General features: G+C 41.0%; 1 protein-coding gene across 6 annotated transcripts in view; it reads left to right on the forward strand.

Moving 5' to 3' along the window:
• Positions 1-24,210, forward strand: part of DLG3 (discs large MAGUK scaffold protein 3) — a 332,677-nt gene that overhangs the window by 260,726 nt on the left and 47,741 nt on the right. For all 6 annotated transcript variants that reach the window (XM_073556135.1, XM_073556134.1, XM_073556137.1 and 3 more), the window contains 2 exons: positions 1,108-1,264; positions 1,511-1,613. In XM_073556135.1, coding sequence (XP_073412236.1) covers positions 1,108-1,264; positions 1,511-1,613 — 260 coding nt within the window. The remainder of the gene's footprint in view (positions 1-1,107; positions 1,265-1,510; positions 1,614-24,210) is intronic.

Below are 24,210 nucleotides of genomic sequence, written 5' to 3' on the forward strand. Positions count from 1 at the left end.
CTGGAATGATGGGAATGTGAACTATCCTACTGAACCCTATAACTTTAAAGCTTGTAATGTGTAGCACAGGATAGAGACCTGTCCCTGGCCGACACTCCCAGGAAACATTCCTTACTTAGCATTTCCCAGACGGAAAGTTTTTACTTTGTCACTGTCAAATACACAGATCCACAAGCTAAGTAAGTCTCCTCTGTTTTCTGCATAGTTACAAATACCCAGGAAAAGGTTAAATCGATGAAACAGAAAAGAGGTGTCAGCAACACCCTACTTGTATTGTGAGAAAGAATGTGTCAGTGAGAAAGGGAGAGAACAAGTGTTCAAACACCATAGCTGGAAAGAGAGCAAGGCTGCTGCCTGCGCCATGACGGATCTGTAGGAGAAGCCGCAGGAAGACGACAGGGTGCGCGTAGAGAACTGGAGGCTTCAGCACAGAAACCTCGGCGCAATAGGGTCAGTAGTTACAAGGGGAAGAATAGAAGCTGAAGCAGAAGAGGTGGTATTGTAGTCTGGGAGCCGCCCTCATGTTTACTGTGAACGTCTCTTCATCCATGTCTTATCGAAGACCACCAAGCTCTGTGGCCACCAAGCGACAACTGGTACACAGGACAAACAAAGAGAGGTAGGAAGGAGAAGGTGACAAAATCTGATTTATTCTGAAAAATATTTGAGACCATGAGAACTACTGTGTTTTGGGGGGAACAGATGAGTGTTTAAGCAGAAGTGATGAGTTATGTTGCAATCCATAGTTGTTCCTGCCCTGAAACTTGTCAGGAGGTTTCATTAGACAGTGATTTCCTTTGATAGCACTTGTCAGACCGGCTTTTCAGCACCTTCAATATTCAGCTTCCATCTCACTGAGCAATTGATACAAGACAGACTGCAACATCCTTCTGTTTTTGTCATCTCCTATCTTCCCCATTGTAGCCCACATTTAGCGTGATACTTTCTTTCTGAAGGTCCAGCCAAATGTTTCACTGTCCAGCTTTTTTACATTTTACAGAGCCTTTTGTTCTCACCTAAGTTTTCCTGCCGTTTCTTACCATCACTGCCTTGTACTTCCTTCACTTAGCTCTGAGTGCTAGACATGTCTTTTCGTCATGTCTCCAGGGAACCACGCAAGATCATTCTACATAAAGGATCTACAGGACTGGGTTTTAACATTGTCGGTGGAGAAGATGGAGAAGGAATCTTTGTATCATTCATTCTTGCCGGAGGACCAGCTGACCTTAGTGGAGAACTGCGTCGCGGGGATCGGATCCTCTCTGTGAGTTTCTTGTTACACTTTTAAGATTAATTTCACTAACATGCATTAGATGCTACAATGGAAGATGTTAGCAACTAGAGGTTGTTAAAAAGAAAAACTCACTTTATAAACATAATACATTTTAACCTTTATAGCTCCACTGGAGGTTGACTATGATGTCTACTGGCTTTCTACTTATGTAAATCTTGAAAGCTGGATTTATTTAGCTTTTCCTCTACCTTAATATAGGTATGTTTCCTGTTATAGGTAAATGGAGTGAATCTACGCAGTGCAACACATGAGCAAGCTGCTGCTGCACTAAAGCGGGCAGGACAGACAGTTACGATAGTAGCACAATACCGACCAGAAGGTAAGATATATTTTCATATTCCACTTTTCTGATACCTTTTCAAATGGGTCCAGACATATCTTTTCATGCTTTAAGTATTTTGATAATTAAGACCTTTATATATTAAAAGGATGTCTGGTTTAGAAAATGTTCAATTCCTTTAGTCTAGATTCACACATCCATGTGTTACCATCTACTAGAAACGGACTATTTTTTTCTCAGCTGTCATACTAGTTTTTTCTTGTATTTTTTTTCACTGAATAGATGTGCTTGCCTCCAAGCCAATAAAAACACCTTAAGTCATATATTTATTCAAGTTTATCACTATGCAACAGACCCTTGAGACATGGGTGCAAAATGCAAGCAATATGGAAGCCTTCCGATTTGCATCTGGTCTCACTGATCCCCATAGTCTTGGATGGCCGAGTCTGATCTACAAATCAGATCAGAGTAGGACATTTCACTCTCGGATTCATGATTTTAATGGATGTGTGAATAAATCCATTCCACTCTACAGGACTGAGTTCTGTCTGGAAAAAAGATCAGACCGTACTCGGACATATCACATGTATGTGTGAAAGTAGCCTTAAAGGGAATATGTCACCAGGACTTTGTCACCAAATTTGAGAACACCATAAAGTAGGGGCTCAGACCATGATTCCAGCGATGTGTCACTTACTGGGATACATGCTCTAGTATTGATAAAATCACTTTTTATTTATCAGCAAGACATTATCATTAGAGGACTAGTAATCCTTCTGCCATGTAGTTCAACCACGCCATCACCACTGATTGGCAGCTTTCTGTCTATGCACAGTGTGTACAAAAAATTGTCAATCAGACAAGAGAACAGACACAGGCAAGCAAGTCTATGACCAGATGTTTGGGGGCCCCATAGAATAGCACTGTGAGAACCATGTGGGCCCCAGGTCACAGATTGTGCATCTCTGGTCTAAAGTGTATGGAGGCAGAGAAGGATGCAGCCTGTTTTATTTCAAGAGAAGTCTGGCACTGGCTCTCCGCAGAGAATCTCAGCCAAACCAAGCGTTCCTGTGTGAGGGAAAATGGTGGAGAGATACTGACACTCTCAGCAGATCAATTGTCCAACTGTTAATTAATGTATATGGGGATTTTAGACTAAAGATGTTACCAGAACAGGAAATGTCGGCCTATCAAAAGTTCTGTAATGATATATATTATATAGTAATATTGGAAAAAAATCAGCAAAAATGTAAAAACATTGGCAGCGATTCATTAGGTTATTTTTGGCAATATTCTGATGTAAAACATCTTAATCAGTTGGCAAAGTCTCATGACAACCGGCTCAGAGAATGGCCAATTCCCAATCTGGGTGGGAACAGCAAAATGCAGCCTCCTGGGAAATACCTCTGACCACCATATCAGGTGGTCGGACAGCGGCCAGACCCTAGGAAAATGTCCCAACTGTCCCACCTATATACACCATTGCTGCATATTAAAAATGCATCAAAAAATGGAGAAAACACAGGAAAAGTTGCAGTAAAAAAACACTAATCAGAGGAGATTGTGATTACATACACTACCGTTCAAAGTTTTATTAATCAAATGAGTTGGCAAATGAATTTAAAATCTAGTCCAGACATTGACAAGGTTCGAAAAAAGATTTTTATTTGAAATAATAATTTCTCCTTCAAACTTTGCTTTCATCAAAGAACGCTCCCTGCATTGCAGACCTTTGGCATTCTAGCAGTTAATTTGCTGAGAAATTTCACCCCATGCTTCCAGAAGCCCCTCCCACAAGTTGGTTTGGCTTGATGGGCACTTTTTGCGTACCATACGGTCAAGCTGCTCCCACAACAGCTCAATGGGGTTGAGATCTGGTGATTGCGCTGGCTCCTCCATTACAGAGAGCATACCAGCTGCCTGCATCTTCCCTAAATAGTTCTGGCATAATTTGGAGGTGTGCTTTGAGTCATTGTCCTATTGTAGGATGAAATTGGCTTCAATCAAGCACTGTCCACAGGGTATGGCATGGCGTTGCAAAATGGAGTGATAGCCTTCCTTATTCAAAATCCCTTTTACCTTGTACAAATCTCCCACTTTATCAGCACCAAAGCAACCCCAGACCATCACATTACCTCCACCATGCTTGACAGATGGCGTCAGGCACTATTCCAGCATCTTTTCAGTTGTTCTGTATCTCACAAATGTTCTTCTGTGTGATCCAAACACCTCAAACTTGGATTCAACAAAAAAAGGAAAAAAAAATGCGGCACTCACCAGATTGCAGTGTAACCAGAGTCATTTATTTTACCATATTCGGCATGGACAGCGGTTTTTAGGGCAGGTTAACAGAGGCATGCGGGGAACAAAGATGGACGACGACCATTTCGAGTCAAAGACTCTTCCACGGGTCCACTAGTGAAATTATGTGATGTAATTTCCTTTTAAAGGTTAATGACAAAAAACATATGTGAACATGTAAGAGACTACAATTTAAAAACACAATTACTGAACAATATACTGATTACATACACCAATAACAATAGAATAGCAATATTTAGCTACAAGAAAATATATGTTCACATGTTTTTTAATTGTCTGTCATTAACCTTTAAAAGGAAGTGACATCACATAATTGTACTAGTGGACCCGTGGAAGAGTCTTTGACTCGAAACGGTTGTCGTCCGTCTTTGTTCCCCGCATGCCTCTGTTAACCTGCCCTAAAAACCGCTGTCCATGCTGAATATGGTAAAATAAATGACTCTGGTTACACTGCAATCTGGTGAGTGCCGCATTTTTTTCCATTTTTTGCTGGATTCCTATGTTGTTTATTTCATGCTGGGCACCAACTATTGATTGCGAATTTTCACCATTACCTCGTCTGTTAAAGAAGGGACGTGATCAGGACACAGCCAAACGAGAAGTACCCAAGTGCCGTTCTTTTTCTATTCTACATTTGCAGATCAAACTTGGATTCGTCTGTCCGTAACACTTTTTTCCCCATCTTCCTCTGTCCAATGTCTGTGTTCTTTTGACAATATTAAGCTTTTCCTTTAATTAGCCTTTTTATGATAATCGGACGACGGCCGTTCCGTAGAAGCGCATGTGCGCGTAACGGCCGTCGTCCGATTATCATCCACTGGTTCTAAATCTTGCCTGCCTGTATGAAGATGTTTTAATGCTACATAAATAAAGTCTGGATTTTTTTAAGAACGGTGAGTGCCACCCTTTTTCTTTCTCTTGAATCACATGCATTGGACTGTTCTTAATGGCTTGGCACCCGTGAATTCTTGCAATGTAGCTAGAAGCAAGATGATCATGTACAGCAGACATTTGGCTGTGGAGTGATAACGGTGCAGATTTTTTTTCTTTCTTGGATACTTGCTTTAATACGCTTCTTTTGGCTATCAGACAAATTAAGTTGGAGTTAATGTTTCCTTCCCTTTTTGTTGTGTGGCTCCATCACCCTTCCAGTAATGGAAAAGGAATGGTAACAAGTGCAATGATATGTTCCCAATGCCCAAATTTTCCATCATATGCTTTATGTCTTTCCACAATTCTTGTACTTTAGGGCAGCCCCAGAGTCCGTGTAGTGAATCAGACTCTCTAAGTTTACATTTTGGACAATGTACCAGACGATCTCTCATTGTTATAGATACCGGTATATTGAAGGCCAGTATAGCTCTATGCATAATCCTAAATTGTGTGTCTCTCCAAACTTCACTCAAAATATTTTTCCTTACTGCCTGCCAACCTGCTAGTATTTTTTCCTCAATTTCCTCACCCCCTATTTGTTTAGCCCAGGATCTAAATGTTTGCTCTATGTCCATTTGCCCAAGGATGTCTTTTAAACATTTGTATATTGTGGATATATTGTGTGTGTGCCTGCTCGGTCAAATAATAGATTATCCATTGCATTCCTTCTCGTTTCTTCCCTCACATTTATCAAATGTGTCATAATCATTCCTTTTATTTGTCCAAATTGTAGGAATTGCTGTTCACTTAGATTGAATTTTGATATTATCTCTTCCCTACTCAGCCTCCTATTTCCTTCTTCATGCAGTAGATTAGCAATTTTGGGGATCCCTTTCACCCTCCATTCCCGAAACAGTTTGTTCTCTGCTATTTGTTGTAATGCTGGGTTTTCCCATATGGGTAGATCTCTCAAGATTTTCCACGATAATTTGAATTTTCTCTTGAGTTCCTTCCATGTGGCTATTGTGTCTTGGTAGACTATTGAATTTTAAATCTTTCAGGCATTAGGCTTTGTGGCGTGTGTAATAAGGCAACTAAATTCCACAGGTATGCATACTATTTATCTTTTCTAGATAATCCAAGCAAAGATCTGTTCCCAAATTTGACCATATAATCCACATAATATTTGTAAAGCAATCTTTTTGACCAGATGATTCTGGTGTACTTCCCTTCATAATCCAAGTCAGAATAGCTGTAATCTTTTTTGTAAGTTAAACCTCGTAAGACACAACTAATTTTTGTTGCTGTGCTTTCATTTTCTTCCCCTTCTTCAAAGAAACATTACTTTTTTTATTTTTTCGTCAACACGTCATATGTGGGTTTGTTTAAGGTGAAGGAGTTGTTTTTCTAATAGAAACCAGTCTATTTACCATATGATGTTTTGAGAAATGGGGAAAAAGTGAGGAGAAATGATGAAAAATTTAAAATCAAGATTGTTTTTGAGTTTCATTTTTACGGTGATAGCTGTGTAGTAAAAATGACCTGGCAATATGACTCTCCAGGTCAGGGCGATTATGGTGACACTAAACGTGCATTGTTTATATACTAATTCTGCGGCTTAAAGGAGTTATGAACTTTTCCAAGATTTACAACTTTTTATTTTTATGGCAAAGGAGCTTCATGATGACTTTCTTGGGGGGTTCCAGCAGTAGATTTTATTATTATCAACTTTTTGATCGCTTTTTCTATATACTGTATATATATATATTGTATATTGCTTTTTTCCAATACTGAAGCTGGGCTTCACGAGAGTAATAACATAGCTGCAACTTGGGCCTTCAGGCTGCAACCATGGCAGCCCATCGGTACACCAATCATGTCACAGGAGGGGGCGCTGATGGGTTCCCGCAGTGGGGTAACTAGAGTCCGATGGGCCCTGGCGCTAAATTTGGACTGGGGCACCTCATCCTTATGTATGTGTGTGTGTGTGGGTATATATATATATATATATATATCATCTATCCTGGTATATAAGTTTCCCTTCCTGATATATATGTCCCTTTTTCCTGGGCCCCATCCTGGTATATATATATCTTCCATCCTCATATGTATGTCCCTTATCCTGGGCTCCATCCTGATATATATAGCTTCCATCCTGGTATATATGTTCCTTATCCTGGGCTCCATCCTGATATATATAGCTTCCATCCTGGTATATATGTCCCTTATCCTGGGCCGCACCCTGGTATATATCTTCCATCCTCATATATATGTTCCTTATCCTGGGCCCCATCCTGATATATATAGCTTCCATCCTGGTATATATGTCCCTTATCCTGGGCCGCACCCTGGTATATATCTTCCATCCTCATATATATGTCCCTTATCCTGGGCCCCATCCTGGTATATATATCTTCCATCCTCATATATATGTCCCTTATCCTGGGCCCCACCCTGGTATATATCTGCCATCCTGGTATATATGTCCCTTATCCTGGGCTCCATCCTGATATATATAGCTTCCATCCTCATATATATGTCCCTTATCCTGGGCCCCACCCTGGTATATATCTGCCATCCTGGTATATATGTCCCTTATCCTGGGCTCCATCCTGATATATATAGCTTCCATCCTGGTATATATGTCCCTTATCCTGGGCCGCACCCTGGTATATATCTTCCATCCTCATATATATGTCCCTTATCCTGGGCCCCATCCTGGTATATATATCTTCCATCCTCATATATATGTCCCTTATCCTGGGCCCCACCCTGGTATATATCTGCCATCCTGGTATATATGTCCCTTATCCTGGGCTCCATCCTGATATATATAGCTTCCATCCTGGTATATATGTCCCTTATCCTGGGCCGCACCCTGGTATATATCTTCCATCCTCATATATATGTTCCTTATCCTGGGCCCCATCCTGATATATATAGCTTCCATCCTGGTATATATGTCCCTTATCCTGGGCCGCACCCTGGTATATATCTTCCATCCTCATATATATGTCCCTTATCCTGGGCCCCATCCTGGTATATATATCTTCCATCCTCATATATATGTCCCTTATCCTGGGCCCCACCCTGGTATATATCTGCCATCCTGGTATATATGTCCCTTATCCTGGGCTCCATCCTGATATATATAGCTTCCATCCTCATATATATGTCCCTTATCCTGGGCCCCACCCTGGTATATATCTGCCATCCTGGTATATATGTCCCTTATCCTGGGCTCCATCCTGATATATATAGCTTCCATCCTCATATATATGTCCCTTATCCTGGGCCCTACCCTGATATATATAGCTTCCATCCTGGTATATATGTCCCTTATCCTGGGCTCCATCCTGATATATATAGCTTCCATCCTCATATATATGTCCCTTATCCTGGGCCCTACCCTGGTATATATCTGCCATCCTCATATATATGTCCCTTATTCTGGGCTCCATCCGGATATATATAGCTTCCATCCTCATATATATGTCCCTTATCCTGGGCCCTAGCCTGGTATATATATCTTCCATCCTCATATATATGTCCCTTATCCTGGTGAATCTGTCTCTATCGCTTTGTTTCTGTCGCGCTCTGTCTCTGTCGCTCTGTGTCGCTCTCTGTCTCTGTCACTCTCTGTTGAAAAACGAAATGCTTGCCTTCCCTCCGCTCCCCTCTTGCGCAATGTTCTCTTCTGAAGCCGGCATCTAACTTCAGCATATGCAAGTGAAGAGAGCACATGATGTCACTGCCATGCGCCACCAGTCACATGCACACCGACGTCAGCTGCTTTTATTGATATTTTTTGCACACCTATTTTAGTACTCAAATTCAATATCCGTACATGTCACACCAATACTGCAGTTGTTACCACATGTTTAAGACATCTACTAAGCATTTCTTGTTCAGTCTTTTTCGTGAAACAAGGAAATAAGTTTATTAAAAAAATAGCTAAAACATGTAAAAACTACATCCAGACATTTAACTGTGACTGTTATTCTGCACACCACTTTTAGCAGTCAAATTTGATATCCCTACATGGCACACCAGTCCTTTAGGAAGCATGGAATAAATGGGGTTGAAAACCATGACAATTAATTATACTGTATTAAAAAATGTATAATAAAAGAATAGTGGCAATAGACTGGGTAATGTAAAAAAAAAACATACCACGACATCCGGCAATAAGAATGGGGGAGCTTCAAACAGCCGCAGCATTACCACCACTACCACGGGCACCAGTCATCTGGGAAGTAGCACTATCAAACGCCAAAAAATCACATCTGGCCTCTTTTACCTCCTGCAAGTGTACAAGTGGGAAGCAAATAGAGGACATAATGGAACATATTGCACATCACTTGTCTCAGTCACATCAGGGTGATGTTACCTCTGACAGTGAAATCATCAGTTTGAGTGGGTGTTCTTCACAGTCCTACTCTTCCACAATCATAGCAGTTAATCTTTTACATTGTGGACTCTCAATTCTGTGAATGATACCTCGATCTGTGCTGCCCCGTAGTCTTCTAAGTTGCAGCACTCCAGTGGCTAGGGAAGACATTTCATAGCAACACTTGATTTATTGAATGAGATGAACAGTCAGTGTTAGTACTAGGACAAAATGGGTCTAGAGGAAATGCAGTACACAATTCAAATGCCTAGCTGTGTCAATTGCTCTTTCAGCCATAGTAGGGGCACTGACATTGGCAACTGAGGTGGTCAAAGCACTCGGAGTCAGGACAAATATATAGGTTGCAATTAGGAGGGGAACAAGCAGCTCAGGAGAATTCCCACACTGAGACAACTGTCAACCAATTTCCGGATAATGATGATTATTATTTGGTGATGGAAAAGAACCAGAACCAAATCTGAATGATGAGAAAATGATGTCAACAGAGGGGGAACCGACACTGGACCAATAGATTTTTCAAGGGTAGATCTGTTTCTTCTGCAGTCAGCTCAGGAGCAAATGATGCCACAACTGCTCAACAGTTACTGAAAGCTCTGGTCATGGTAGTGGCAAGTCCTATGTGCAAGCTTCTCCAGTGTTGGAATCCTTTTCCATAGTTGCCAACTAATCAATTTTTTGCTGTGTGTGGGCTCTGCAAGTGGAAAATAAGTCTTGGATGTCCAAGATTAAAGGGGCTGTCCAGTCTAAAATCACAATTCTGCAGTCATCCTGTGTGACTGTAGAGTTGTGAATCCTCCCAGTGCATGCACTGTTTACTGTGAAGATTCAGCGTTAGGAATGGCGGTCACCTGACCACAAGTATGCGATATGCATATTCCTAGCCAGAGCCCGACTAGACTGTTTCCATCCTCGCACAATACACTTGCATTGATCGCACAGAGAACAGTCTAGTCGGATTCTGATTGGGAGTATGCATATTGCATACATGCGGTTATGTGACCGCAATTCCTGACACTGACATCAGCAAAACCCCTTTAAGCAGACTATGAACTATGGTTCTCTATTAGGACATTCCCTACTCATGTGGGAGAAGCAGACTGTCCAGCAATATGAGCAAGACCTAATCTGTCTTTCTAACCCGTCTCATGATTATTTTTCTGGTAGCCAAGAAGATCCCCAAGTAGTATTTGTTTGTAATTACAATCATCATTCGCATCTTTTGCTTGTTGTACTCCAACCACTCTTTCTCTGTTGCACCGTCGGATATGCATACCTTTTCTGTGGCAGAAAACTATTGTAATGCCATTGTAATTGTTTGCCAACTCAACTCCCTGCTGAAGCTGCTGATGGTGCAGTCAATGCTGTAGTGGATTCCACCGCCGAGAGAGAAATGATGGTGTGTGGATACCCTTGCTGGAAGATACCCAGCCACCATTATTACTCGCAGGAAGGGTGTTCTGCTCTGTGTTCTCACATGTAGAATGTGGGTTATTCACTATACTTGGCATAGTGCTAAAAGAGCCATCAACATTTAGAACAACAATTATGGACAGGGATGGCACATGTCTTTCATGGTCCAGTAGGTCAGTGTTTTAAGCGGCAGTGAGCAACACTACAACTGAACAAATTGTGAAGCCTCCATGGATTGGTGCTAGGCCTGGTTCTACTGTAAAATGGCATATATCCACCTGCTTCTACACCTCCCCTGCCTCCCCCTGAATAGACTTGAGTCAATCGCCAACAGCAACAGGGAACAGCATTGCATCCTCTTCCCAACCTCAATTTTTTTTGTAAGCTTTTGCACTGAAAAATTGTTTTACATCTTGTGCGCAAAAACGACAATAGCCATATAGATCGAGTTGCTCCTTGGCATCAGGAAGCAAATCTTATGCTGGATGGCTTCGTGTCAACTGGAGCTTGGCATGGTCTTAAGTGATAATGCTTTTAACAATCTGGTTGCACTACATTTGGGCAAAGTATTTCCAGTTCTAGTGAGGCAGCCAATCTTTGGGATCTCCGGTTATGAGAAATATATTACCTATCCTTCCATTGTAGACAAACCTACTGAAGGGATAAATGCTTGTTTTCCTTGCCCATCCTTAGAAATTGCCCTCAAGGTTACTCTGAATAAAGCACTTTGTGATGCACTGGACTTAGTGGCAATAACTGTACCCATACAGTTTGTATATTCTGCCCCGCTTTGCTTTGTGGGGCGGGGGCAGTGGGAGGTGGCTACCACGCTCCCCGCCACTGATGTCATTTAAATGCCGCAGTTAGGGATTGAGAGGGGCATTTAATTGGTTAAACTACAGTGACCTGAGCATGCTTCAGTTGCTTCATCGTCGCACAATTTTATCAAGGTAGCTGTATGATGACTTGTTTTTCTGCGGGATGAGTTTTTGTTAGTCAGTGCCAACATTTTGGGGGTACATATAACTTATTACCAAACTTTTATTAACTCTTTATAGGGAAAAAAAGAAAGTAACTGCTGTTTTTTTTTGTCTTTATAAATTTTACTCTGTTCGCAAAAACGCTGATCCTATAGCATTTACAGCAGAAGCCCAGCTGTGTTTATCAGTCGGGCTCCTGCAGCTATTTGCACAGGTACAGAAACTATACCATGTGATCGCCATTAACGTACATAGCTGTCATGGAGCACAAAGTGACATAGATTCATGACGGATATGAACGTCAATATAGCGTTAAAGGGTTAATATTAGACATGGATTTTCAAAGTTATACCAGTCTCATACGGTCTAATACATCCATCAAATAGTATAGGCAATTCACATGATGACAGATTAATTTTAACTTTGCAATTTATCTATGCAATCTGTCTCTTCAGAGATGATCCGCAAGGAGAAACGATAGCCCATTTTATCTATGAAAACCTATGGCCCTGTAATAACAGTTGTGCATAAAATGTATAACTGTTGGTCTGCGTTGAGGAATGGTTTAGAATGAGGAAAATGGATAGCTACAAACATTGTAAAATAGTCCCTAGAAAAGTAACCAGTCATTTTTATGGCGGTTCAATTCAGCAAGAAGAGTTAAAAGACCCTCTCACTGCATAGATTTTAATGTGATCTATTAGTATTCATTTTCTCACAATTCTGTCTGCTGAAGTCTGTGATAATGTTTTTTTGTAGCATATAATTCAATACCTTTTGATCATAAACATACAATGGCTTGCGACAGTATTCACCCCCCCCTTGGCATTTTTTGTGTTTTGCTACCTCACAATCTGGAGTTCTACTGTTATTTTTTTGTTTGTTTTTTTTTTTGAGGGTTTGCATCAATTCATATAAAGAACACGCCTACAACTGTGAACATGTGGCTGTTTATTGTGACACAAACAAATAGCACAAAATAACTGAAAACTTTAGTGTCCATAACTATTCACCCCCCTAAAGTCAATACTTTGTAGATTCTCCTTTTGCAGCAATTATAGCTGCAAGTCGCTTTGGATAAGTCTCTATGAGCTTTCCACAACTGGCCATGGGATTTTTGTCCATTCCTCAAGGCGAAACTGCTCCAGCTCCTTCAAGCTTGCTGTTCACCAGAGGAAGCCATCTATCTTCAAGTCTGACTACAGATTCCCAATTGGACTAAGGTCTGGGTTTTTTTTTTCTAGGCCACTCCTATACATTTACATGTTTCTACTCCGTCCCAGTCTCGAATCATTGACAGACTGAAACAGGTTTTGCCAAAGAATATCACTGTATTTCGCGTCATCCATTTTCCTCTCGACTCAGACCATTTTTCCCGTTCCTGCTGCTGAAAAACATCCCCACAGCATGATGCTGCCACCATCATGTTTCACTGTGGAGATGGTGTTCTTGAGTGATGAGTTGTGTTGGTTTGGTGCAAGACATGGTGTTTATCTAGTTGGCTAAAAAGTTCAATTTTGGTCTGATGTGACCACAGCGCCTTCCTACATACATTTGAGGAGTCTCCCACATGTCTTTTGGCAAACTAAAAAAAGAGCTTTACAATTGTTGCTTATAAGTAAAGGCTTTTTTTCTGCCCACTCTTCCATAAAGGACACCTCTATTGAGTGTACGGCTTATTGTGGTCGTGCGGACAGAGACTCCAGTTTCTGATTGTTAACTCTGCAGCTCCTTCAGGGTTACTTTTGGTCTCTTTGCTACCTCTCTGATTAATGCCCTCCTTGCCTGGGCTGAGTGTTTTGGTTGGCGACCCTCTTTTGGTAGGTTTCTTGTGGTGCCATGTTCTTTCCTTTTGATGATACTGGATTTGATGGTGCTCTGGGGGATAATCAGAGATTAGGATATTTTTTTATAACCCAACTTTGACTTGTACTTCTCGACAATTTGTTCCCTTACTTGTTTCGAATTCTCCTTGGTCTTCATGGTGCTGCTTGATTAGTGGTGCCTCTTGCTTAATGGTGTTGCAGCTTCTGTGACCTTTCAAAAGCTGTGTATATACTGATAGACCATGTGAAACTTGGATTGCACACAGGTGGACTTCCTTCAGATAAGCATGTGTCTTGCTTCAGTAATTTTTAGGGGCTTCATAACAAAAGGGGTGAATACATATGCACATGGCAATTTTTATTTGTTTGATCCCATAAATTAAATTTATGCCTATAGTTTTCTCACTTCACTTCACCAACCATAGCTAAAGGGGTGAATACATGACAATTTTTAGTTATTTGACCCCATAAATTTAGTTTATGCCTATATATTTCTCACTTCACTTCTTCAACTTAGTCTATTTAATGCTGATGGCAATACACACAAATCCTATTTCAAATATATTTATACACAGGTTGTAATGTAACAAAATAGGTAAAAAGCCAAGGGGGGGGGAATACTTTTGCAACCCACTCTACAAAGCAATGGCATTGATTCAGATGGTTTAATTAGAATAATTACATACACATTGCTGCCAGCAAATCAAATAACAGACTGGGTCACTACATATACAGTGTAATCATAAGTGTGCCTATTCATAGGAATAATCTAGTCCCTTAAAAAGGCAAAGAAAACATTAGAAATGGGCGAACTCGTAGATGTTCGGGTTCAGCCGAACATTTTAAACTTTGATTTGGGTACCTGAACTCGAACCCGAACTCCATTCAAATGAATGGGTGGACTGAACATCTGGTGTTTCTCATCTGTGTGACTGGGTGACAAACACTGTCTCGGATCAGTGGTGAGTACATCACTGCCGGTCAGAGCGCTGCAGTTCTTACGCTGTCATACATGACCGTGTGTGAGTCAGCACCTGTTACCGGCAGTGAAAGGTTACCATCAGTTGCAGGCATCGACTGATGAGAATACTACTCATCAACCTACAACCTACATGGCAAACTGCGCATGCAAAACCGACAGCTGCGGGCTGCAGTCCTCTGCTGTCAGTTTTATCTTGGCTGGTTATCAAAAATAGAGCAGTCCCCATGCCATTTTTTTAATTATTTAAATAAATAATTTAAATGGCGTAGGGTCCTCCTCCCATTTCTGACAACCAGCCAAGCTAAATCAGTCAGCTAGGGGCTGGTATTTTTAGACTGGTAAGGGGCCATGGATATTGGCCCCCTCCAACTAAAAATAGCTTTGTAATGTCAGCTAACATCAAGCCCAAAGGTTAGTAATGGAGAGGCATCTATAAGACGCTCTCATTACTAACCCCATATTAAGATTGTAATACACAGTAACAATAAAGTCATTTATTTATAATAAAATTCCCCACCATCTCATCCATTTATTTTTAAAATTTAAAAATAATAAAACACCATATTCCTCACCTGTCCAACGAGAAGATAATCCATGTCTGTCCCACGACGATCCGGATGGTTTGGAGAGTCATCACGTGAGTGATGCGACCGCTCTCCACTCCAGCTGGAACACACTGAGCACAGCGTGAGAAGCTCTGCCTGTGACTGGTAGTAGCCTCAATGGCCTCACTGCTGGTCACAGGCAGTCACTGATGTGACTGCTCTCCAAACCATCCGGATCGTCATCAGACAGATATGGATTATCTTCTTGTCAGACAGGTGAGGAATATGGTGTTTTTTTTAATTTTACAATAATGATTAAAAGAGGATGGGGGAGTTTTATTTCAAATAAAGGACTTTATTTGTGATTTGTCTTTATTACAATCTTACTATGGGGTTAGTAATGGGGTAGTCTTATAGACTCCTCTCCATTACTAATGCGTGGTCTTGATGTCAGCTGACATTACAAAGCTGACATCAGCTCAACAAATATTACTTCACTTGCCACCACACCAGGGCAAGTGGTAAGTGTCAGGCAAAGCGAGTGCCAGGGGCGGATGCGGGCTGCTATTTTTAGGTTGGGGTGGGGGCAATAGCCATAGCCCCTTTCCAGTCTGAAAATATCAGCCCCCAGCTGTCAGTTTTGCCTGTGCATGTTCTAAAAAATAGAGCGGACTGTATGTAATTTTTAAAAAAATGTACTTATTGCACAGGCGCTGACTGGTGACTAATCACTTACTAAACATCCACCCAGTTCATCATTATATAGAAACATAACCACATTTTTGTACTATGGTCAGGTTATTTTTGCATGTAGCTGAACAGTGGGCCCCCCAGAATAAATGTTGGGTCACTGGCACCTCAGTCCTACACTGGTGGAGTTGCTTGTAATAATATAGCTGACACAGCCTTAATAATACCTTCAGTTGGCCTCTATAGTCTGAGAATGATTCATACATGTACTGGGATGGGATTAGCTGATGTCTAATCACAATACAAGATGCCTTAGTGGCAAATGTTTATAGTTCTCTGGATGAAATACGGAGAATTGTGCAAATGACAAAGGGAAGACATCTGGGATCTTGGAGAAAATGTGGAGATGCGGTACATATGTTAAGCTATTACCGTATTTGTTTTCAGAGTTGGGGATGTGATTTTGAATAACTTCAAATAAAAAGGTGATTAAACCTAATTGGAAGTATATTAGGAAGCAAGCCTACATTTTATTGGCAAAAAAATCAAGTTTTACAACAATTTAGGGTGTGGAAAATGAGAATAAGGTAGGCATCGATGACCTCATGTCTGCTGGCATGGAATTTGCCTTTGAAGTAGATGGCAAGCAGTCAATCTGTAGACTGCCATGGTGGGTATGGAAATATAGATGTACGGTACATGTAAAATCAATGGTAGTTTGTTGAGAAATAAGTCCTCCGGGATTACACAAACAAATTTGGCACTAAAATACATGTTTTTAAAGCCAAAAATTCCATGTGTAATACATGTACTGTATATAATACATATGCTGTTCATGTACTATAAAGGCTTACAAATCTGTTCTTGCACATTTACGTAGCAATGAACAGCTACATACAGTATGTGCATAAACAGTTTTACATCTTCAAACTTTTTTTTTTTTACAAGCCCAACTAATGCATTGTTTTGGTATGTATCATGGATGTGTCTAACAAGAAGATTACATTTTAAATCTGCACCTTATTAAGTCTCAAATATAAAAAATATGAAACACCTACCATGTTTTCTCATAGGTGCGTGGTTGATGAGTGCGAGTGGCAAGCCAGGAGTTAGAACCTCTTCTCTTGTATCGCTTTGCTTTCCTCTATTCTGTTATATTGACTACTTAACTGCTGTAAAACAATTCATCAACTAAAATTTGTGAAATAGTATTTTTTGTCTATAGAATGTGGGTGCTGACCCACAGTATTAAACGACCATAGATCGGCTACCTGTAAGCTAATTAACGGTCGTTTAATAGCATGTTTTAACAGGCTGACCGCACTTTTTTCCGAATTGAAAGAGCGTTAATATGATTGATCTCCTGTTTTATCTGCTGCCAAAAACGATCATTTTTTTTCTTCAAAGTTTGAAAATCATTTTACCCGACAAACGTTTTGCTCATTTGTTGGCTGATCGGCAGCATATTTACATTGACTGATTATTGGGAAATGAGCATTCCTGGGAATTCTAAATGCACCCATACTTTATAGCTTTTTATGTGTATTGACAGCTTAATTCCAGGGCGTAGACATACTTTTTGTAGCACAGAAGCAAAGACAATTTCAATAGAAAAAGATGTGGTGTGAAAAAAGGCCTCCATCTGCTGACCGTTGCTTCAGTCCTTACCCCTTCTGCAGTGCCGAGTAGGATACTGGTTGGCTGAGAGGCATTGGACGAAAGCTCTATTCGATTTGCAAGGCTTAGCAAAAAAAATGCCCAGTGCCATTTCATACAGCACCGAATACTCAGGGAATGGGCTAATGACTAGTGATAAGTGAACGTGCTGAGATAAGGTATTATGTGAGCATGCTCGTGTGCTAACCAAGTGTCTTCAGCATGCTCTAATAATATGTTCAAGTCCCCACGGCTGCATGGCTTTTGGCTATTCGACAATGGGAATATGGGGATTCAAACATATTGTTTGAGCACGCCAAAGTGACTCGGTCAGCACCTGAGCATGTTTGGATAACACCTTATCTGAGCACGTTGGCTCATCACTACTAAAAATCAGCTTCTCTACATGTCTGACGGCCATTCCATTCCAGTGTCAGTTGAATTCCAACCAGAGTACACTTCATTCTACTTAGTGTGCTTCTGATTAGGTGATCACCTGAACCAAATCTTGTTTAACGAAGGAACGTATAAAAAACCCTGCTGTGGTGTTCACAATCCTCTTGGAATAGTACAAGCTGGATGGCAAAACAAGTGCTAGTAATATCCCAAAAGTAATAGGAATGAAATACAACTTTTAACCATGCCAAAGGAGTTGAAAATCATAGAATCGTAGAGTTGGAAGGGACCTACTGGGCCATCTGGTCCAACCCCCTGCTGAAAGCAGGATTCGCTAAATCATCTCAGACAGATGTCTGTCCAGCCTCTGTTTGAAGACTTCTATTGAAGGAGAACTCACCACCTCTCGTGGCAGCCTGTTCCACTCATTGATTACCCTAGCTGTCAAAAAGTTTTTTCTAATATCTAATCTGTGTCTCCTCCCATTCAGTTTCATCCCATTGCTTCTAGTCTTTCCTTGTGCAAATGAGAATAAAGATGATCCTTCTACAATGTGACAGCCCTTGAGATATTTGTAGACAGTTATTAAGTCTCCTATCAGTCTTCTCTTTTGCAAACTAAACATTCCCAAATCCTGCAACCTTTCCTCATAAGACAGGGTTTGCAGACCGGTCACCATTCTGGTCGCTCTTTTCTGAACTTGCTCCAGTTTGTTGCTGTCTTTTTTAAAATGTGGCGCCCAAAACTGGACACAGTATTCCAGATGAGGTCTGACCAAAGAGGAGTAGAGGGCAATAATGACTTCACGTGATCTAGACTGTATGCTTCTGTTAATACATCCTAGAATTGCATTTGCCTTTTTTGCTGCTGCATCACACTGTTGACTCATATTCAGTCTGTGATCTATTAGCATACCCAAGTCTTTTTCACATGTGCTGTTGCTTAGCCCTATTCCTCCCACTCTGTATATGCTTTTTTCATTTTTATTGCCTAGAAGTAGTACTTTGCATTTTTCCCTGTTAAAAATCATTCTGTTAGTTGATGCCCACTGCTCCAGTTTATTTATATCTTTTTGGATCCTCTCTCTCTTCTCTAGTATTAGCTGTCCCTCCTAGCTTTGTGTCATCAGCAAATTTATTCAGTTTACCCTCAATTCCTTCATCTAAATCGTTGATAAAGATGTTGGACAATACAGGGCCCAGGACAGAGCCCTGTGGTACCCCACTTGAGACATTCTTCCAACTGGATTTGCAGCCATTTACGACCATTCTTTGTGTCTGATCACTGAGCCATTTATGAATCCACCTAACAGTTGCCTTGTCCATTCCATGCTTAGTAATTTTTTCAATAAGGATTGTGTGAGATACTTTGTCAAATGCTTTGCTGAAGTCAAGATATAATGTATCAACAGCATTTCCCTGATCCACCCAATCCGTGATTCTGTCATAGAAGGAAATTAAGTTAGTCTGACATGACTTGTTACAAACCCATGCTGACTCTGTTTAATCACTTCATTCTTATCCAGGTACTGACATACATGTTGTTTAATAATTTGTTCAAAGATCTTTCCTGGTATAGAAGTCAGACTCCCCGGCCTATAGTTGCCTGGGTCCACCTTCTTCCCCTTTTTGATGATAGGAACATTTGCTCTTCTCCAGTCTTCTGGTACTTCATCTGTTCTCCACGAATTTTCAAAGATTATGGAGAGGGGTTCAAAAATTTCTTCTGCTATCTCCTTCAGTACTCTGGGGTGTAATTCATCTGGACCTGGAGACTTGAATTAATTTAGGTTAGCTAAGTGTGTCCTCACTAGCTTTCTGTTTATAGATATCCTGGATTCTTCTATTTCCTTAATAGGACAATGAAGAATAGTTGATGTTACATTTCCTTTCTGAGAGAAAACAGATGCAAAATAGGAATTTAAAAGTTCGGCCTTCTCAACATCCTGTCTTACCATTTCATCATTTTCATCCTGTAAAAATCCTATAGCATCTTTGACTTTTCTTTTACTTTTGACATATCCCCAAAATCCTTTATTATTGCTTTTGACGTCTCTTGCAAGCCTCAATTCATTGTCAGCTTTAATAATCTGATTGTGCCCTGCAGGTTCTGCAGACAGCATTATATTTTCCTTTAGCTATGCCTCCCTCTTTCCATTTTATAAACATTTCTTTCTTCCTTTTTAGCATGTGCTTACGTTCTGTGTTCATCCATCCTGGTTTCCTTAAACGCTTCCTATTCTTCCTTCTTTTCGGAATTGTTAACAATTGTGCTTTGAGAATTTCATTTTTCAAGATTTCCCATCCTTCATGGACATTTTTGTCCTTAAGGATATCCAGCCATTGGTTCCCTCCAATTCTCTTTCTGAATCCCTTAAAATCTGCCTCTCTGAAATCTAACCTTGACGTCTGAGTCTTCACAGGTCTTCCTCCTCTAGTTATCCAAAATTCTAAAATAGCATGGTTGCTACCTCCTAGGGTCCCAGCCACTTTTACCTCCTCAACCACTTCCTCCCTGGTTATAAGGATTAGATCCAAGGTAGCAGTTCCCCTTGTTTTCTCCCCTACCTTTTGGAAGATAAAGTTGTCAGCAAGAGAGGATAAGAATTTCCTTGATCTGTTAGTTTTGCCTGAGAGAGATTCCCAACAAATGTCAGGATAGTTGAAATCTCCCATGACAACTATGTCATATTTTTTGGAGAGCTTGGCCATTTGATGCATAAAGAGTTCATCCATATCTTCAGCTTGCACAGGCGGTCTGTAGTAAATGCCTACAATGGTGTCCTTTCCTTTGTTCTGTCCTTGCATTCTTACCCAAACAGTTTCCACAGAACTCCCAGTCTCTGAAGCTTCAATCTCTGTGCAGATATACGCGTTTCTAACATACAATGCGACACCTCTTCCTCGTTTATCAAGTCTGTTTCTTGCAAATAATTTGTATCCTTCTAGTCTTGTATTCCAATCATGTGTATCATCCCACCAAGTTTCAGTGATTCCAATGACATCATATTTCTTTTCCTGTGTTAGTAGTTCCAATTCTCCTTGTTTGTTGCCCATGCTTTGTGCATTAGTATAGAAACATTTTAGTTTGTGATTGGTTTCTCTTTCTCCAATATTTTTATTATTTAGATTTTGTTGTCTTTGTTCTTTCCTCCCACTTCTAATAGCAGAGTTCTCAATAGCATTTGTGAGGTGTATGTCTTTTTCTGGCCTTTTTCTTCCCTTCCCACATCCCAAAAGTCTTGAGTGAGGAAATGAAGGGCTCAATTCTGGCTTTACTAGTAGAGGGATACAGTGAACCTCATGTTGCCTCCATCCTTAAAATTTCTAAGATGGCAGTCCATTACAGCAAGGTTAAGCAGCAGAGATTGGGGACAACAAAGCTACAGACCAGCAGAGGGCAGAAACGACTCTCCACTGACCGGGATGACCGTCATCTTATTCGAATGTCACTCAGCAACTGCAGGATAACATCACATGACCTACAAAAGGAATAGCAAAGGGCAGCTGTGGTGAAGTGTGCGGAAATAACAGTTCATAGCAGGCTCCTAGAGGCAGGTCTCAAGACATGTAAAGCTAGAAAAAAGTCTCTCATCAATGAGAAGCAAAGTAGAGCCAGGCTGAAGTTTGCCAAAGACTATAAGGATTGGACCATAGAGGACTGGAGTAAGGTAATCTTCTCTGATGAATCTAATTTTTAGCTTTGCCCAACACCTGGTCATCTAATGGTTAGAGTGAGACCTGGAGAGGCATACAAGCCATAGTGTCTTGCACCCACTGTGAAATTTGGTGGAGGATCGGTGATGATCTGGGGATGATTCAGCAAGGATGGAATTGGGCAGGCTAATCTTTGCGAAGGACGTATGAATTAAGCCGCATACAACGTTATCCTGGAAAAACAGTTGATTCCTTCTGCTCAGGCAATGTTCTCCAACTCTGCGGACTGGTCTTTCCAGCAGGACAATGCGCCATGCCGCACAGCTAGGTCAATCAATGTGTGGATGAAGGATCATCACATCAAATCCCTGTCATGGCCAGCCCAATCTCCAGACCTGAAACCCACTGAAAACCTCTGGAATGTAATCAAGAGGAAGATGGATAGTCACAAGCCATCAAACAAAGAACTGCTTACATTTTTGTGCCAGAAGTGGCATGAGATCACACAAAAGCAGTGTGAAAGACTGGTGGAAAGCATGCCACTAAAGCATGCCATTAAAAATCATGGATATTCCACAAAATATTGATTTGTGAACTCTTCCTGAGTTAAAACATTAGTATTGTTGTTTCTAAATGATTATGAACTTGTTTTCTTAGCATTATTTGAGGTCTTCAAGCACTGCATTTTTTTGTTATTTTGACCATTTCTCATTTTCTGGAAATAAATATAAAATTTAGTGCTTGGAAATTCGAAGACATGTTGTCATTAGTTTATAGAATAAAAGAGCAATTTCCATTTTACTCAAAAATATACCTATAAAGAGAAAAATCAAACAAACTGAAAATGAGAAAATTTTGCAGTGGTGTTGATCAGCAGAGGTACTGCTGAGCTTTTGCTACACTGTGTCAGCGAGAGCTTTCCAGGTAGCTGGTGAGATGGGACCAGCTACCTACAAATCCACCCATGGGTGTGTCTAAAAATGCCTATAGTAAAGACCATGTGAGAATGCTTGTAGGACCTGTGGTGAGGTCATAGCCATGTGATACGGTGGGCGTGGCTACGGACCATATAAGGTGGCCAGGGTAGGTCACATGAGTGAATGCTTGGACCCGGTTGGTCCGTTTGGAAGGTCTCACTGGAAGATGTGTCTGCCTTCCTGAAGGGCCTGTGTGTATAATGGCTGCACATGTCTGAGAGTTCCCAGGGGAGGGAATGGACATCTGCAGTGTGGTGAAGCAACCATGAGGTAACCCTGACGGGGTGAGATAACTGTGAGGCTAGAGAGCCTGTGTATTGGACATTGCATAACCCATGCCGGACTTGGTTATTTAGCTGCCTAGCGAGTATGCCCTACCTTAATAACAAGTGCTACCTTACAATATATACAGTACAGACCAAAAGTTTGGACACATCTTCTCGTTCAAAGAGTTTTCTTTATTTTCGTGACTGAAAATTGTAGATTCACTCTGAAGGCATCAAAACTATGAATTAACACATGTGGAATTATATAATTAACAAAAAAAGTGTGAAACAACTGAAAATATGTCTTATATTCTAGGTTCTTTAAAGTAGCCACCTTTTGCTTTGATTACTGCTTTGCACACTCTTGGCATAGAAATAATATGTGTTAAACAACTCCTCTGACACTCTCGTAGTCGCCATCTCTCTTGACTCCCCCATACACAGGAACACTTGGCTCGGCAAAACAATCCTGTGTCAACATATACCAGACTTCTCTGGTGGCAGCTTATCTCCAGGAGGAAAGAAGGGTTCAGATGCTGACAATTATCCGAATAGATCATGTTCGGCGTCATCTATCGAGGAAGATTAGTGAGGCCCTCATATGTTAGACTGTCAGTCTACCCCACCAATATTGGCAAGTTTAGCCGACTTTAGCCTGTGTATTGGACGTACCTTGCTTAACATACTATTTTTTTGTGCTAGGCCTCAATGTAAGAACATTGTACATTCTTGAACATGTTCACTCCAGGAGATATGCTGTCACAATCAAGAACAGGATTGCTGTGACCTTTATTACCACGCTATGCCTTTCTTTTCATAGTCTTTTTTACTGCAGTAATTTGACAATGCTTACTTCTTGTGCCCTATAGGGTTATATGAGGTAGTTACTGTATTACTACTTCAGCTTTAAAATCACTTTTTACTTCTAAGTAAATATAGGATCACCAGCGCTCCTACCTGAATAAAACGTATATACACCCAATCAGTAAATGAAAGCCGCATAAGCTAATAGCACAATATGGCCACGTGCTTGTTGTACTAAAAAGATTGCAAAATATATAGTGTGGGGATGTGGCTCGCTTAGGTGCAGCGGGAGACAAATATGAGACAGGTTCTTCAACAGTGCTTGCGGTTTATTCACGGCATAAACGCACAAGGCAACGTAACACCAAACAAATAGCCTTTTAGCTCAGGCAAAATAACACAAAATGTCCGTAGTTGTAGACTCAGAGCAGGAGTCTCAGCACACATGGGAGGCTTAGTCCTCCCCACACACAACTCCCTGGTTCAGGAGCAGGCCACATTATAAGGCTGTAGCCACACCTACAAACTCAGCAGCTGACTGGTCACCTGACTGTGACCTCACCACAGGTCCTTCAAACAACCACAATAATAATATCTGGTACGCTTTACTTATGCCTTACATTATAGAGACAAGCCATTTATGAGGCACATATCTCCCATCAATTACACGACCCTTAGCCCTGCCACATACCTCCCCCCTCTGCCTAAAGCCGTGGGGCTTGGCACTTTCACCTACCAGGCAAGGGATTCTGGAGAGGGCATCGGCATTCCCATGTAGCTTCCCGGCCCTATGCTCTACATGGAAGCTGAAGTCTTGTAGGGCTAAGAACCAGCGGGTGACC

This window comes from Dendrobates tinctorius, unplaced genomic scaffold (genome assembly GCF_039654945.1).
Source record: "Dendrobates tinctorius isolate UK_male_01 unplaced genomic scaffold, ASM3965494v1 ptg000231l, whole genome shotgun sequence".
In the NCBI taxonomy this organism is placed as follows: Eukaryota; Metazoa; Chordata; class Amphibia; order Anura; family Dendrobatidae; genus Dendrobates; species Dendrobates tinctorius.